Source organism: Mixophyes fleayi, chromosome 12 (genome assembly GCF_038048845.1).
Source record: "Mixophyes fleayi isolate aMixFle1 chromosome 12, aMixFle1.hap1, whole genome shotgun sequence".
Classification (NCBI taxonomy): Eukaryota; Metazoa; Chordata; class Amphibia; order Anura; family Limnodynastidae; genus Mixophyes; species Mixophyes fleayi.
In genome coordinates, this window is record NC_134413.1 from 16,419,479 (window position 1) to 16,436,109 (window position 16,631).

Below are 16,631 nucleotides of genomic sequence, written 5' to 3' on the forward strand. Positions count from 1 at the left end.
CCTGCAAACCCTGTTCTGCTCCCTTCTAAACTCCTTTCCCAACTATATATATCAGGTGATGTCTCTTACAGGGTCCATGGAGGTAGGTCCCTTTACACAGTTCCACCTGGGTCCTCACTTGACTCAACCTCTTCATCTGTAGCCTGGTGGGTAGAACCCTGTGTCTTTCCAAAAGTTGACTCGTGTCGCTCCTTGGTTGTGATCATAGGTGCCATTCTTAAGGAACTGTCTGGCAAGAAGCCAGTTGCAAGTAGTCTCCATTAGAAGCTCATCTGCCATTCATCATCCGGGAAATTGGGTTGTTTTGTTTGACCCTTTTATGTGTGGTTTCCCTCACAAAGGGTCCAGTAGGACATTGTCACAGCGATCACCAAGACAGCTCTCTGGTCATGGCTGCAGTGGAGCTAATCTTCCACATCAACCAATTAAAGGGGGTAGAGAATTGGAAGGTCAATTTCTGTGACAGTCCCTAGACACTGCAAAGTTTTCACTGCATCTGTAAGTCATTTGGGCCTTCCAGATATGTACCTCATAACCTCTATCCTAAAGCACAAGCTTCCCCTGCTACTGTAACAGTACACTGGATCCACATTTATCCTTAGTGGAAGCAGTGCTGATCTCCAAGCCCTTCTGTCTGGGTTAATGTTTCCTTTCCGGGCATTCCTTCCCAAGGTCTTGAAGAAGATTACGTGGGTGGTTATCCTAGTAATTCAGAATTCAGGACTGCCTGGAGAAGAGATGGTATGTGGATCTTTGGTCCATACTACCATTACACCTAGATCTTCTTTCCCAGGACCCTTTCTGCCACCGTAATCTCTGTCCAAAACTTACAAGCTTCGCTTTGCAAGCCCTAATTCTTTTGTGCAAGCATTTTTAGTTTTGGAAAGGGTCATACAAATAAATGCCGCAGACTAGGAAACTAATCCATTTTTGGTCTTACTTGGTGACTACTTTCTGGGCCTGCAGGCATGGGGCTTCTGCTGAACAGCTATGTAACGCGGCCACCTGGTTATACCCGCAAACCTTATTAAAATTCTTCTGGGTGCACACTGTCTCTGTTTAGCTCATGCGTGCTTTGGCAGCATTGCTGATGATGATTGAGACGTAGCCGTCCTCTTTCCCTCCTTTAACCATATATATTGGGACAATCCTGATCTTCGGTTTATTCCCCATAGCTGAGTTTTTGTGTTTTAACTTATCTGTAACTCTTGTTTCTCTAAAACCAAATGAGGGACACCTTCCCACCCTGAAATGTTGTTCATTTTATATTTAATTCATGGTTGGTGCAGTGTGTCTTCCTGCAGATAACTGGTTATTTGCTTCGCTAGGTTTGCTCTTGGGGGCCGCTCCTTCCTCAGTCTAGTGCGGCATCTTCATCAGTTCCCTTAGACAAGGGACTCTCTAACTTGGAGGCTGAACCCTGCATGTCTAACCAGGGGTTGTATAATGCTGATATTCTCTTGGGATGTAATGCCAGCCACACTTGTGAGGGGTTTGGCTGCAGCAGGGTCTGTGGCTCCCATGGATCCCATTTTGGCTAATAAGTAACCTCACTCAGTGCAGTCCGGTTAGACCTGCACAATTGGGCAGCTCTCCTTTTAAGGAAAGCGGTTCACTATTAGCCTGCTATAGCAGTTGTGTGTGTGTGAACCATTAGGGCAGGCCTGTCCAACCTGCGGCCCTCCAGGTGTTGTGAAACTACAAGCCACATCATGCTTTGCCAGTAGACAACCAGTTCATAGCTGGAAGGGCATGCTGGGACTTGTAGTTTCACAACACCTGGAGGGCCACAGGTTGGACAGGCCTGCATTAGGGGGCTATATAAAGTCCTCTGGCAGTAGCAGAAGTACAAATATGCAATATACAAATCTTTCAGTGGTTCTGGTGCTTCACTCAGGGCAGCCAAATGTAGTCCGCATGGTTGACTCACAATACAGCACTCACCTGGGACTGCATGATGTGTGTGTGACAAGCTGATAATCACAACAAGACGACCTGGTCTATATAACAATAATGATATTCCCTTTTATTTCGCAGTTCTACTATTAATACCAAAATTGTTACCACCAGCATTTGGTTTCACCACACTGTGAGGAGGTCCTAGGTTACTCCCCTTACTCAAAATTTCATCACAATTTAAATCCCACTTCAATTGTTGGCAGCACGATGGCTAAGTAGTTAACACTTCTGCCTTAGCACTGGGATCATGAGTTCAATTCCCGACCATTGCCTTATCTGGGAGGAGTTTGTATGTTCTCCACGTGTTTGCGTGGGTTTCCTCCGGGTGCTCCGGTTTCCTCCCACACTTCAAAAACATACTGGTAGGTTAATTGGCTACTAACAAATTGACCCTAGTCTGTGTGGCTGTCTGTGTGTGTGTGTGTGTGTTAGGGAATATAGACTGTAAGCTCCAATGGGGCAGGGACTGATGTGAGGGAGTTCTCTGTACAGCACTGCGGAATTACTGGCGCTATATAAATAAATGGTGGTAATAATAATTCAACTTTAAATCACCTAGAGTTATCATTAACCCAAATAATACCCTGTATTACACTTATGTAGCAATTACAATAGCCAAGCTGTCTGACAGTGACTCCAGTAAGAACACAAAGGGGGGTATTCAATTGTTCCTCCGGGCGCCGCCAGAACGAGCGTGTTAAAACTATTACCGTTTATACGGTAATATTGCGCGTAATTACCGTTCATACGGTAATTTACTCGCTCAATTTCAGCTCGCTGCTCAGGGAGCTGAAATTGAGCGAGTAATTACCATATAAACGGTAATAGTTTTAACGCGCTCGTTCCGGCGGCGCCCGGAGGAACAATTGAATACCCCCCAAAGTCTGGAAACTTATTAAATAAGGTTAAACATGAGATAATACTCACAATGCTTATTGTGCAAAAATAGGATAAGATTTCTTCCAGTAATATTATGCAAATTATTTACTGTGCTTTTATAGCGCTTTATAATATGAGCTATAATCCTCTATATCAGAATAGCACATTAAAATAAGATATAAGTCCATGGAGAAGCTAGAGCCCAGGAGTCCTGTAACAGCTAGTGCAGAGCATGGTCATTTCTAGATAGCGGTTATAAGGTAATTATGAGTTCCAGCCCTGTGCTGGGGTAGCGGAGGTTCGCCCTCCTTCCACGTGTGCTCTCCTATTTCTTTCCTGCTCCCTCCTTTTCCTTTTCTTTTGTAACCAGGATCTAACAGCAGCTAATATGTCTGATACTGTCAGATTCAGGTTACACAGGATCAAGATCTAGATCTGAGAAAGGAGGTTGGAGACAGATCTTCTGTATAGCACTATCGGCATCCTCTTACTCGGTGGAAATCCCTCATGACATCATCCCTATACACTATAGAAGCGCAGGTTGGACGGTCAGGTTGCAAAAACATTAAAACAATTGATACAATCTAATTATATCTATTAGCATTCATCCTTGCCATATAGCCCTACTGTATTTCCGTTAATAAACATTTTGATTCATAGCGCCGTGGGTCAATATTATGTTTACATTGATCTATATTGGGGAGTTTGGAATTCGTCCCATGCAGCTTTACATATCTTTAGAGCAGCGCTGTTATCCCTACACTTTTTCGATACAATCTAAGTTTTGTTTTATATTTGCCCCCAGAGTCCTGTAGAGAGAGGACACAGGCTTTGCAAGAAAACCGGACTACTGCCGATGCCCATAAACTGCGTTTAGTGAACTGTACCCTTCTCAATCCGGACAGCGTCATTTGGGATCAGGAGAAGGAGCAAGATGAGGTAGTGTCTATAAAAACCATTGATGTGGTGACCCCCGGAGACTGTAGCCCCACAACATCGCACAGCGCTAATGAGAAGACTTTAGGAGAAGTACCACCAGAAAAAACACCCTCGAAAAGTCAGCCGGACAGGGAGCAGGTTTACACGGATCATTTCAAAGAGCTCTGTGATCTTATGGTGGTGTCACCAATCATGCAAATTCCCCTGAAACAAACACCAAAAGCTCCACCAGCTGCCTCCAAACTCGATGACGATAAGCTGAAAGATAAGGTATGAGATAAATGGTACAACTGTGTTATGCATGTAATTATTAATTATATTCTCAATTATTATTTAATACTTATGCCTCCCCTCCCCTTCTCCCTGTGCCCCATAGCTGCCGCCGCGCCTCCCTGTGCCCCATAGCTGCCGCCGCGCCTCCCTGTGCCCCATAGCTGCCGCCGCGCCTCCCTGTGCCCCATAGCTGCCGCCGCGCATCCCTTCCTTTCTCCCTCTGTACCGTAGCAACCAGGGCACCCCGTGCGCTCTGCCCCGTAGCAGCCCCCGCACGCTCTGCGCTGTAGCAACCAGGGCGCTCCTCCTCTCTGTATTGTTAAAAAGCTAAGCTAAATAAGAAATTGAGTCAGATACTTGTTGGATACACTGTTCTAGAAAGTATCTAACAACCTATTTTGGCTAAAAGAATTTATGCTTAGGGTCTATTTATTTCAAATATACAAGTTCTGCTATAGCTGACCTTATAATTTAACTTACATATTCAGTATATTGTCAACATCAAGAAATAATGTTCATTAAAGCTCATCTTTATGTGCTTCATCAAATAATCACTTGCAACGTCTGATGCAATTGGTTCTGATTGGTTCTAGGAGAAGGTCACGCTAAGCGATTGGTTTGTGAAAAGTGTGGAGTCCAGGGGAGTATGTGTGGAGGGCAAACGTAGGTAAGTTTATCTATTAAACTACATTCTCCTACACTGGTTTTATTTTCTCAAGTGCCATAAGCCTTCAAATGTAAAATGTAGCTAAAGGTAAATTTACTGTAGGTGCACTTTATCATTATCATCATTTGTTTATATAGCGCCAACATATTCCATAGCGCTTTACAATTGGGGGACAAACACAGTAAACTAATAAACAAACTGGGTAAAACAGACAAAGAGGTGAGAAGGCCCTGCTCACAAGCTTACAATCTATGGGACAATGGGAGTTTGACACATGAGGTTAAGTCTACATTTTGCATTTCGGCTCAGCCTGAATGCAAAGGTAAAAGTGACTCATAAGCTAAATGATCCCGTCACACAACAATGTTGGTCAGGGGGTAGTTGTCTTGTGTGAAATTGTGTAACGGATGGTAATAGGGTAATGTAGTAAGGTCAAGAGGGTGGTTGAGGAATATTATAAGCTTGTCTGAAAAGGTGGGTTTTCAGAGAACGCTTGAAAGTTTGTAGACCAGAGGAGAGTTATTGTGCGAGGGGGAGAATTCCACAGAGTGGGAGCAGCCCGAAAAAAGTCCTGTAACCGGGAATGGGAAGACTTAATGAGGGTGGATGAGAGACGCATGTCTTGTGTAGAATGGAGTTGCTGAGTTGGGAGATTTTTTGCGACATCTAATCCCAGCTTTTCTCTTTATTGTTATGAACACCTCAGCATTGAAAAATGAATCCAGTGTCTCATGACTGTTAATTTATCCTCACATGCTGTGATATCACAGCTCATACTAATCAGTTGGCCTGGTATTGCAGTGTGTGGTCCTAAAATGACTGTGATGCCCAATATTGGTCTTATCATAATCAATAGCATCATTCCCCATCATATTGATAAATATGGTCTATTGATGACTGTTATTGGTGTGTTCTGACCAAACTTACAGACCTCTATGCTCTGGACGGGCAGATAACGCCTACGTCGGTCACCCAAGTGTGATGTGTAGGGTCATAGTACTCTTTTCAGCAAGTGTTGGTCTAAGTACAAATATTCGGTGCAGGTGTGGTGAGATGCACTCTAGTCCCGTCCAATTGGACACCCTACATAGTCTTCATGGTTGTCCTGCTGGTTTAAACTTCTCAGACAACTTTTCTGTGTAAGTATAAAAGCATTCGCAGACTCCTTCCTCTGTATTGTTACTCATGGATTTCATGTTGCCAAAAATGTTACGTCAGAGTTCCGTAACTTAAATTCTGGTGTTTTGGTCTTGCAGCGACTCGGACGTGTACTGGCACAGTAATATCATCGCGCATCGAATCCAACAGAGACAAGTAAAGACCATAAGTGGCCAAGTATACGAGTTGGTAGGAAAGGCAGATACTACCTCCATGAATACAGCAGGTATGTTTGTGAGGCGACTGGGCAGGAGAAGATCTGGGACATTACAGATCTAACGTCACGTTGGTCTTCTCAGGTTATCCCTCATGGCTGGTGGAGAAGTTTACGTCTGGTTTTCCAGAGGATTGGAAGAAGTACGTCCGCTATTTTTGTGAGGCAGCCAACAGGTTAGTTTAGTGAACCACATACGGCGGCATTCTTGATCTAACAGTGACTTCAGGTGCTTCAGGTCAATGAGGGTTATTGATCAAACCACTTCAGCCAACCAGACACTTGCTTTCATTGTCTAACTTGCACTGAACACATTAAAGCTAATTGTTGATTGGTTATTTTGTAAATGTTTTTTTTTTTTTGTTTTTGTTTTTAAAAAGAAAAAACTACATAAGTTTGTTTTCTAATTTTCTTAATGAGCAGTAGATCCCTAAGTTTGATATAAATTCTGATGTCCAGCAGGACGTTCAGCAAATTTCACAAGAAATCAATATTTCTAGGAGCCACTACAGCACTTGCTCAATTGAGGCAAAGTGGAAATCCAGCTTTATAGACGACTTCTCTATCTGTAAAATGTAGGTTTGGAACAGATAACGCAGGATGTTATTCGCCAGTAAAGCCTCCGAAGAACAACAATGTAACAAGAGATAGTAGAAGGGTCACAGACTGCGTTCCCAATAGCCCCGATACTGACAACGACCGTGTACGTGTACAGAGGAAGGTGAAAGGGAGAAAGCCAAAAAGCGTTTCAGACAAGGAACTGGGATCTGTTAGCAGCCTCAGCATTGTCTCCAAAGCTAGAAGCCAGAAGAGTAAATCCTCAGACTATACACCGCTAAGTGGTATGTACTGTCTTCTGTTTTGTTATTTTATTTCAATGTTCATCTAAATTTAAAATGGCGTTAAGAGAAAAAAATAAATAAATGTCAGTGTTGTACAGATTAACGAGCATGTAAGTTTTATTATCACTTTATTTAATTTTTTTGAAATATATTTTATTTAGAATTTTACAGCATTTTTATAGTATAACAACATTATCAAAATATACATTCAACAATAGAGGGCGATACAAACCTGGTAAAGAAAACCTAAGAGGAGAAAAGACGGGGTGGCGGGTGTTAGTTAGGGCTACTTAGGCGAGGGGATGTCTGGTCCAGCTCCGTGTAATATAGCAAATGGTCGGTTAATTCAAGACATAAAAGTTGTCAACAGTGTGTTAATAGAATCGACTAGACAGCAGTCCCATTGTGGGAAAGCCAAAGGCTCCAAATGGCGCAAAATTTGTCGGGGCTGTCATTGATGATACTCGTGATATATTCACATCGGTATGTTTGCCAAATCCTATTAATTAATAAAGAGCCGGGGGTTCCGGTTGTTTCCAGGCTGCTGCAAATGGGCATTTAGCAGCATTAAGTATACGGCTCGTCAGAGCCATTGTGTATTTGTCAACGTCCGTCACAGGTCTGTTTAGGAGGGAGTAAGATGGGCATGGTGGTAACGTCATGTGATAACATTATGAATCGGTGGATGAACACTTTGCCAGGATCTCATGATCTTGGGGCAAGACCACCTAATATGGTGAAATGAACAGTTGTGTCCACAGAGCCTCCAGCGTAACTTTGAGGAAGCAGGATATACCACATGCAGGCGGGATTATCATTTGTTTTTAAGGAGCTGCAGCGCCGTACAGGGGGTTGGGGAGGAGAGAACATCAAATTGCACAATGAACAAACAGCATGCATGGTACACGAGTTACATAGTAGGGCACAACCTATTGCACGATAAATAAATAACAAACAGAAACAAGTTGCATAGTACGAGATAAGGGGACAAAAGAGGGAGCAACAAGCAGCGTAAGCAGATCTGTGCCGAGGAGCATGGCCGTATCAAACCGGGCCAGAGATGCTGAATCGGAGATTAAGAGATCAGGTAAAGGGTACTAGACTTAGGTGCCCAAGTGAATAGGATGTTAAAGGCTGGAAAACACAAGGAATATGAGGTCTTGCTGTTGAGAGCCTACATTCAAGAAATAACATTAACAAATATATATCTCCTCTGCAGGAGGTTACCCTTTTAGGGAGAAGATACTTTTCTATCTGAGCAGGCAAAGTGTGTCTGACATGTTTGTGGACTTGCTTTACAGAAATAAACTGTGGCTTGATGAATAATGTCAGGACCAGTGATGTAACAGCAATTAAAGTGAAAGTAATATTTGTATTTAAATAGAGGGACATGCCAGATTGCAAAATACATTGCAGAAGAATAAATAGTTCATATCCAAAAATTAAATGTGATGTATTTAATGAGGGCCCGTTGCCAAAACACAGGGAAGGCAGACGTTTTGTTTGCTGAAACAATATACATAAACATGCAATCTATTGATGGCTTAGGAACCATTGATTTTACTGAGGGATAAGCACCTTGGTGGTTGCGGAAGTAACCTATTACTATGAAATCATTCTGTAAAGGCTCCGGTATTAAATGGCTCGGCTGAAAATTGATATAAGCAATACATAACAAGAATTTTAATTTTGGGATTCCTAACTAGAGGTACCTCTTACATCTATGACAAAGGGTTTAACCACTTAAAGTCTGGAGGATTTTCCTCTTCATGACCAGTCAATTTTTTGCTTTTTTTTGAGATTCATCGTTTTGGAATTATTTCTTCGTTTAAAGTTTTTAGTATATTTTTAGGACAAGTAACTTTTTTTTTTTTTTTTTTTTTTTTTTATAAAGGTAATATACTTAATAAATATTTTTTAATATAGGGAAAAATATGCAAATAATAGAAAAAAATAACTTATTATTAATTGTTCCATATTTTGTTTTTACACCATTAGTCCAAGCCCAGAAACCTTCTACATGTAATCATAGAGTTCTACTCAGTAGGGCAATAGCAGAGGTGTAATATTTACTCAGATCTGGAGTTCAGGAACAAAGCTGTACTTTTCTTTTGTAAAACTGTTTAATATTACTATGCCTGGACTGTAGTCAGAAGCGAAGCGACTGTGGGCACAAATCCTCGGGTGGAAGGGTCAGAACCTGGAGTGGATGAATACATTGTCAGGATGACATTTTTTTGTGGGTTTAGGAACACATTCGTTCTGTAACACATAAATGTAGTTTCTCTGAAAATGTCACATAATCCTCATGCGGAACGACTTTCTTGGTCTGCGCTGGGAAGCGTGTTTGGGGAGACGGTGCCTCTGTCATCTTTAACCTTGCTTTATTATATTTATTTTTTATATACTGTTTGGTGGGTGACCAATATAAGTATAGAATAACAGCAACAAAGAGGAAAGAAAAAGCAGAAATTGTGTATCTGGGGCACTCAATTATAGGTATAGCACAGCAATGTCCAATCACTGCGAGAATCTGCAGACCTTAGATCATGATTATGGATGATTTCAGCTCCAGTGTTTAATGCTCTTTTATATAAGGCAACTTGTATTTGGGCATATGATCATAAAATAATTGCCCTGGAAAAGAGGAACCCCTCAGCCGTTGGGTTGGGTCTAGTTAGCCATCTTCTTAACTGTACTTGTTCCCTTCATAAACACATGACAATGCCCGTGTTCTGTATCCATCCTGTTTTACAGACTGCTCTTCTGTGTCTGGCATCAGCCGCAGCGGGCGTCAAATCAAGCCCGTCCTCAAGTACTGGTGCGGGGAGAGGTTATCGGTGGATTGTTTGATGAATGCCAACGTCATCAGAGTAGACATGGACCCTCTGAGCACTGCACTGGTGAGTACTGGATGGAAGTATTCTTATGGCACACTTTATTTCAGAAAGTTACATCATTTGTCTCAAAATCACTCCAACTGTATGTTGTATAGTCCCTTTGTGTCATAGGGATAATGTAACAATGTTCAGTCTGTTGAATTCTACAAATAACAGATCTGTCTTGAAACCTCGGAGCACAGCTACCAGCGAGTGGGTCATTCTGGCCAAGCAAGAGAATGTTGTTATACTGAAAGCGTTTCAAATAACTTTATTTTTTTCCCACTTGTGTTTCCTTTAATATGTGTCTTTTATTCAAGGAAAGGGCTTACAGAGGACCTGGCTCTAAAAGAATCAAAAAATCCAATTCGGAGACGACTCAAAAGAGATTCACACCACAGAAGACGGCTTCCAATGCTAGAGCACAGAATGGTGAGCAGAGATTTGTCAGTCTAATGTAATCTAAACTATTCAAACGCTGCGCACCTCTATATAAAAGCAATTTGATTGGTTGAAACTTTTTCTTTGTTTGTCTTCCCTCTAGCCACAAAGCGCACCTTAAACAAAAAACGGGCTACCCAGAGCTTCCCTGCGAGGGATGGGCCGCACAGCCCCCGAGTGGTGCTCACACCCATGCAGACTAAAAATGAGTTGAGAATGAAGTGTTTGCAAAACGAAGTTTACTGGGACGGATCGATGGAGACTGCAACAGACACCAGTGTGTTTGAAAGTGAACCAGAAGGGAAGACAGAAAGGGAACAGAAAACGTCTGGCAGTAGAGAGACTCCCAGGGCAGTCTCCATCGCTACCTCCAATGGTATTGATGCTTCTGTTGTCTCTATTGAAGGGAAGCAGAAAGCAGTCAATTAGTTAATGTGTAAGCCAAGCTGGAATATAGGGGGTGAAATGGGTTTTTGAATGGATTCTAGAATTTTGCAGAGGATGTAATAATCTACTGGATAGATAGATTTTATTGCCTGTACCCTCACTCCTATCTCCTGCGGCTCTTCTTTTGCTTCCCTTTGGTTTTCTCACCTGGAAAATGTTTTTTTTACTCTTGTTTTTTTTTTTAACTGGCCATAGCCTCTGCTAATTACATATCCAAGCTCGCACTTCTGTACCCTCACCTCGTGTATCACAAAGATAAAACAGTCGCATCTTTTCTTTTTTTCTTCTGAAGGTTTCCTCCGCTGAGGCAGCTTTTGGCAAGAAAGTCTTCAAAGAGAACAGCGGAATGCTTGGTTTCTTTCCTACTTGGCTACTATTCTTGTCTAGTGTAAAACAGGAGGAGCAGGAAAAATATAGCATGTTGGAATATAACCTAGCGATTGTGCCTCCCTACAGCCTCGGAGTAAATGATAGCTGCAAGTCCAAAAAATAGAAGAACTCCCATAAAAACATTTTATCTGCAATTACCATTCACAGCTTTAATTTATCTTCTTTTCATTTTTCCTTAGCACCAAAACACATCTTACATGCGACTGTTCCAAAATCCATGACTACTCAGAGCAGTTTTAAGAGTCCTATATTGACTAACACGGAGGAGAGTAAAAGAAGATACCAGCGGAAATCTCCTCGAGTGTTGCCCGTGCTTTTCAAGAATGATCTGAGCATGAAGTGTTTAGAAGACACTTCTATGGACAACAGTGGGCTTGAAAAAGAAACACATGTGGAACGTGGGAAACCAAAAATGGAGAAGAAAATGACTAGAAGCAAAAAGACTTCCGAGGCCACCTCTAATTCCTCCATCTGCTTGTCAGAAGACAGTGCGACTGATATGTCTGTTGTCTTGATGGAGAATAGGGAAAGCGAGAACAAGTCCTCTGATGAGGACTACGCACCTTCTTTGTCAATTAAAAGGAAAGTGAGATCAGTCACTATGAAAGTCCTACCAATAAATAAGACTAAAAATATATGTTCTCAAAAAAATTCTAGAAAAGTGAAAACAAACAGACCAAAACAATGTAGTTATGCACCAAGGAGAAGACTACATCCTCGTTCTGCGAAGTTTCAGAATAATCCATTAGCTTCTCGGAAGTCACAGAAGAAAATTAGTTCAGGAAAGGACTCTAAACAACTGAGCAGAACTCAGAAGACACCAACTCCAAATATGAAAAGGGAAAAATCTCGTTCTGCGAAAGCGCTGAGTGGTAAAGCAGAGATTGATGAAGAGAAAGGTGTTTTAGGAGCGAATTTGGATCAACTGACTAGTAAGAGCCAGAATGCAATATCTCCTAGTCCTGCCCCAGCTAGGAGAAGACAGCCATCTCGTTCTGAACAGCCGTCAAGTGATTTAAAAGAGCCTCATGATTCTAAACCGGAAAATGGTTCAGGGAAAGACCCTAGACAACGAAGAAGCAATCGGAGAAAGAAACCAATACTTTCTCAAAGTGCAGTAGCTAGGAGGATACAACCATTTCGTTCTAAACAACCACTGAGTTATTTAGCAGAATCTACAGATTCTGAGGAAGATGATGTTTCAGGAAAGGATTCTGAGGAAGAAAATGTTTCAGGAAAGGATTCAAGGCGGCTGACTAGAGGTGGTAAGGAACGAGCACCACCTGAGCCAGCCCCAGCTACAAAGAGACAACCTTTTCGTTCTACACGACCACTGAGTTATTTAGCAGAATCTACAGATTCTGAGGAAGAAAATGTTTCAGGAAAGGATTCAAAGCGGCTGACTAGAGGTGGTAAGAAACGAGCACCACCTGAGCCAGCCCCAGCTACAAAGAGACAACCATTTCGTTCTACACGACCACTGAGTGATTTAGCAGAATCTACAGATTCTGAGGAAGAAAATGTTTCAGGAAAGGATTCAAAGCGGCTGACTAGAGGTGGTAAGAAACAAGCACCACCTGAGCCTGCCCCAGCTACAAAGAGACAACCTCTTCATTCTACACGACCACTGAGTGATTTAGCAGAATCTACAGATTCTGAGGAAGAAAATGTTTCAGGAAAGGATTCAAAGCGGCTGACTAGAGGTGGTAAGAAACGAGCACCACCTGAGCCAGCCCCAGCTACAAAGAGACAACCTCTTCATTCTACACGACCACTGAGTGATTTAGCAGAATCTACAGATTCTGAGGAAGAAAATGTTTCAGGGAAGGATTCAAAGCGGCTGACTAGAGGTGGTAAGAAACGAGCACCACCTGAGCCTGCCCCAGCTACAAGGAGACAACCTTTTCATTCTACACAACCACTGAGTGATTTAGTTGAATCTCAGGATTCCGAGGAGGAAAATGTTTTGGGGAAGGAATCGGGGCAGCTGACTAGAACTTGTAAGAAGCTTACACTTTCTGATCCTGCTTTAGGTAGGAAAAAACGACAAGGCCGCTCTGCACAACAACTAAGTGATATTATAGAAAGTCAGGATTCGGAAGAGGAAACCATTACAAGAAAGGCCTCTATTCTACTAGCTAGCAACCAGAAGAAACAAACCTGTCCTGATCCTGCTCCAGGCAGGAGAAGACAACCAACCTGTTCTGCACAGACACTGTATAATTTGGCCGAGTCTTATGACTCGGAAGAGGAAAGTGAATGCGTAAAAGACTCTCTACAACTGAATAATGATAAGAAGAAACAAACCCCTTTTGATCATGCCCCAGGTCGGAAATTGTCTAATTCTGATCAATATTTTGAAGAGAAATGTGGTCCAAGAAACGATTCTTCAAAATGTATTATCTCACCAAAGAAGTCAATAAAATCTTGTCCTACAAGAAGTTTAGGACGACCTTTGCATTCTACTGAAGAGAAAAATGAGTCGAGGGAGGATTCTACAGGACAGATTAATGTTAAAAGGAAATCAATAGTTTCCAGTCTTGCCCCAGTTAGACTGCAGTCTCGCTCTGCAAAATTCAAAAATGATTTAGAAGATTCTGGAGAGGAGAATGGTTCTAAGAAATATCCTGCAAAACGTATTAGTCCTCAGACCAAAACAAGAACATCTACTCCCAGTGCAAGCAGAGGAAAATCTTCTGGTTCTACAGAACGAGAAACCTCTAAGGAATCTGAGATCATTTGTGGCACAAAAGTGAATGGTACCAGATATCCTAAAGAGAGTGACAATGAAAGCAATGATAACGATGGACCTAGAGGCCAAAAGCAACCGAAGAGGAACAGCAAGCACCTTGATAAAGTGTATGATTCTTGTCTCAAAAAACGTCCCCAGACCTCGAAAGGCAGTTTTGCCTTAAAATCAAATGTTCGTTCCAAATCAGAGAATCTATCACCCCTTGATCTGTTTGCAGAAATAAGTCGTGAGGAGGAATGGACGGGAACGGAAGTCAAGCGACTTTACAAGCAAGTATTAAAACTATTTGTACAGATTGTAGTGTTGTCGCCTAGCAGTGCAGTTTTACATCCAAATGGTGTTTTCAAGTGTGGCATCTTTTTGCATTGAGACTTTAAGATGATAAAGAAGGTTTTGATCTAAAATTTGGCTGAAACCTAAAGCATGCCCCACTTGCATAATTTTTGTTGTTAGCAAATTACTTCATTTCTGTGCAAGTCATATTAACATACAGTTGAGACCCACAAATTAGAATCCCATTGTTTTTAAACTGAACATACAACAGGAAACAAGTGACCTGCTTCAAACACATTAAAATTGTGATCTGACTCAACAGACCTTTGACGTGCATGCCCAAGACAAAATCATTATAGACCAGGCCGGGACAAACTCTCACAAGACCTGGAGAGCCAGAGTCCCATCATACCCTATCAGCTGACAAAGCATGCTGGAACTTGTAGTTTCACAACACCTGGAGAACCTCAGGTTGTTTAGACCTGTTGTGGACGTTGCTTATATGTTTAGAATACATTTCTGTATCCTATCCATTTTGGGGACCCTGCTTACTATGGGGTATAGAAGGTGCTGTGCTGAGAGTAAGGCACTTGAAAAAACTAACAACTTGTCTGGACTGCTACCTCCCCTCTATGCCCCCTGTACGGAGGTCCTACCATTTTCTTTTTAGTGACAATGGAATAGAGCACTTTTCTTAAGTTTTCTACTTTTTGTTTATTTTATTTCTTGTATTTCACTAGCACATGGATAAGAGCGGGGATGGCTTACATGCCGTCCACCTGTTCTACACTGATGGGCTCCCAACAAAAGGGTCACTTGGCCAGCTGCATTACAGCGACCAGGGACCCGGATCTGTTCCAGGGCAGCAACGAACTGTGCCAGGAGCCACAGAATGCAGCCCCAGCGTCCCCTCAGCGTGGCTGGGACGGGGCTGGCTGCGGTCCTTCCCCTGGTTATTGCATGAACACTAAACACTTCAAGAAAGCAGGTAGCCGGTAAGGGGGAAATAGCCTGGTGGGGGCTATGGTAGTAACAACTCCCACCTGGGTCTATTAGCACGGTAAGTCTCTTCTCTGCATTTGTGAAAATTTTTCACTGAGGGTTGACTCTCTGGTATTGTGACTGCTCCTGAACTAATAGAGCCAACTTGGGCTAATGAGTTAGCCCGGTCCATTGCGGAACTTAAAAAGGATGCAGCGGTAGGTGAAACTGTTCCTCCTACTCTTTCCCCAGGGGCTTCATCTGATAATCCCCCTCGGTGCAGGAAACTCCCTGATGCGAAACCTGGAAAGCTTGGTTCAGGGTCTGGTTAAGCTGTCTTCCTCCCTTTAGAAGCTGTTGGAGACTGTCTTCCAACAAGCTGCGCATGCGCCAGGCTCATTCCCAGGTTCATTTGTTAGGAGGTTCTGAATCTGAACACTCCTCTCAAGAAGAAGGTGAGATCCAAGGGGACTCCGAGATGATGACCTGACTACATGGGAGGACGATTCCTCCAGTAAATGGGGGATTGAGTATCTAACTTTGGCTGTCCGACAGACCCTGGATATTCTGGATGTGGAATCATTGGTTTCCCTATTCAAATGGAAAAAAGAAACAACCTGTTTATTTTCCTTCCTTTTCACAGTCGTCTGAAATCTTGGGTGAGGCTTGGCTGAAACCAGATAGCAGCTTTCAGCTTACAAAACTGTTGCTGTTCACCTACCCCTTCTTGGAAGCAGACATAGCAGAATGGGAGTTTACACCGCAAATGGATGCCCCTGTTGCACATCTGGCTAAATCCATTCTCATTTCTATTCAAGTGCTGCTTTCTTAAAAGGCTACACAGACAGGACATGCAATAAGGTTTTAAAATCCATCTCTGTCGCCTTAGGTTCTTTGCTTAGGCACATTGTGGCAGCCGCTTGGGTGATCAAAGCGGTAGTAAAATGGGCTGGGACTCTCAGCGAGGGCATACAGTCTAGACCCAAGTCAACGCCTTTAGTGGAACATATTAAGGAAGTGTCAGAGTACTTGGGCAACGCTATTCTTGATGCAGGTCTGGGTATGTCCAGGACCTCTGTTTTGGCAGTAGCCGCCAGATGCAGAGTCAAAGAAAAGCTTTGGAGGTGTTATCCTATGAGGGGTTGGTCCTCTTTGGCCCAGAACTGGACAAGATCAATTCTCAGACCACGAGAGGAAGAGCTCCTTTCTTCCCGTTAATGGGCTGGACATTTTGGTCCTTTCACTATGTAGACAAGGGGAAAATTCAGGAAGGGGCCAGTCCTTTGCCCCATAGGGGGCTCCTCAAAGGGGTAGGCAAGTTTAGATGGGCAGATGTCCTGTACCCAAGCTGGCTGACAAACAATCTACATGACTTATCTCCCCCCTTACCCAGGAGCTCTGTGGTGGGTGCACTTATCCTTCTCTTTTGGGACCAGTGGATTCATTCTTCTCCAGAGGCCTGAGTGAGGGGCATAGGGGACAGAGGGTACATTCTTAAACTCTTAGGGACGCCTCCCCGGCATTTCATTTCCACTTC

The 16,631-nt window shown here is 42.8% G+C and overlaps 1 protein-coding gene across 3 annotated transcripts in view; it reads left to right on the forward strand.

Moving 5' to 3' along the window:
• Positions 1-16,631, forward strand: part of MIS18BP1 (MIS18 binding protein 1) — a 36,871-nt gene that overhangs the window by 8,773 nt on the left and 11,467 nt on the right. For 2 of the 3 annotated variants that reach the window (XM_075192158.1, XM_075192159.1), the window contains exons 3-11: positions 3,644-4,047; positions 4,644-4,717; positions 5,974-6,101; positions 6,175-6,265; positions 6,669-6,931; positions 9,689-9,834; positions 10,131-10,242; positions 10,355-10,627; positions 11,268-14,109. In XM_075192158.1, the coding sequence (XP_075048259.1) occupies positions 3,644-4,047; positions 4,644-4,717; positions 5,974-6,101; positions 6,175-6,265; positions 6,669-6,931; positions 9,689-9,834; positions 10,131-10,242; positions 10,355-10,627; positions 11,268-14,109 (4,333 nt within the window). The remainder of the gene's footprint in view (positions 1-3,643; positions 4,048-4,643; positions 4,718-5,973; positions 6,102-6,174; positions 6,266-6,668; positions 6,932-9,688; positions 9,835-10,130; positions 10,243-10,354; positions 10,628-11,267; positions 14,110-16,631) is intronic. The other variant, XM_075192160.1, reaches the window with a different exon arrangement.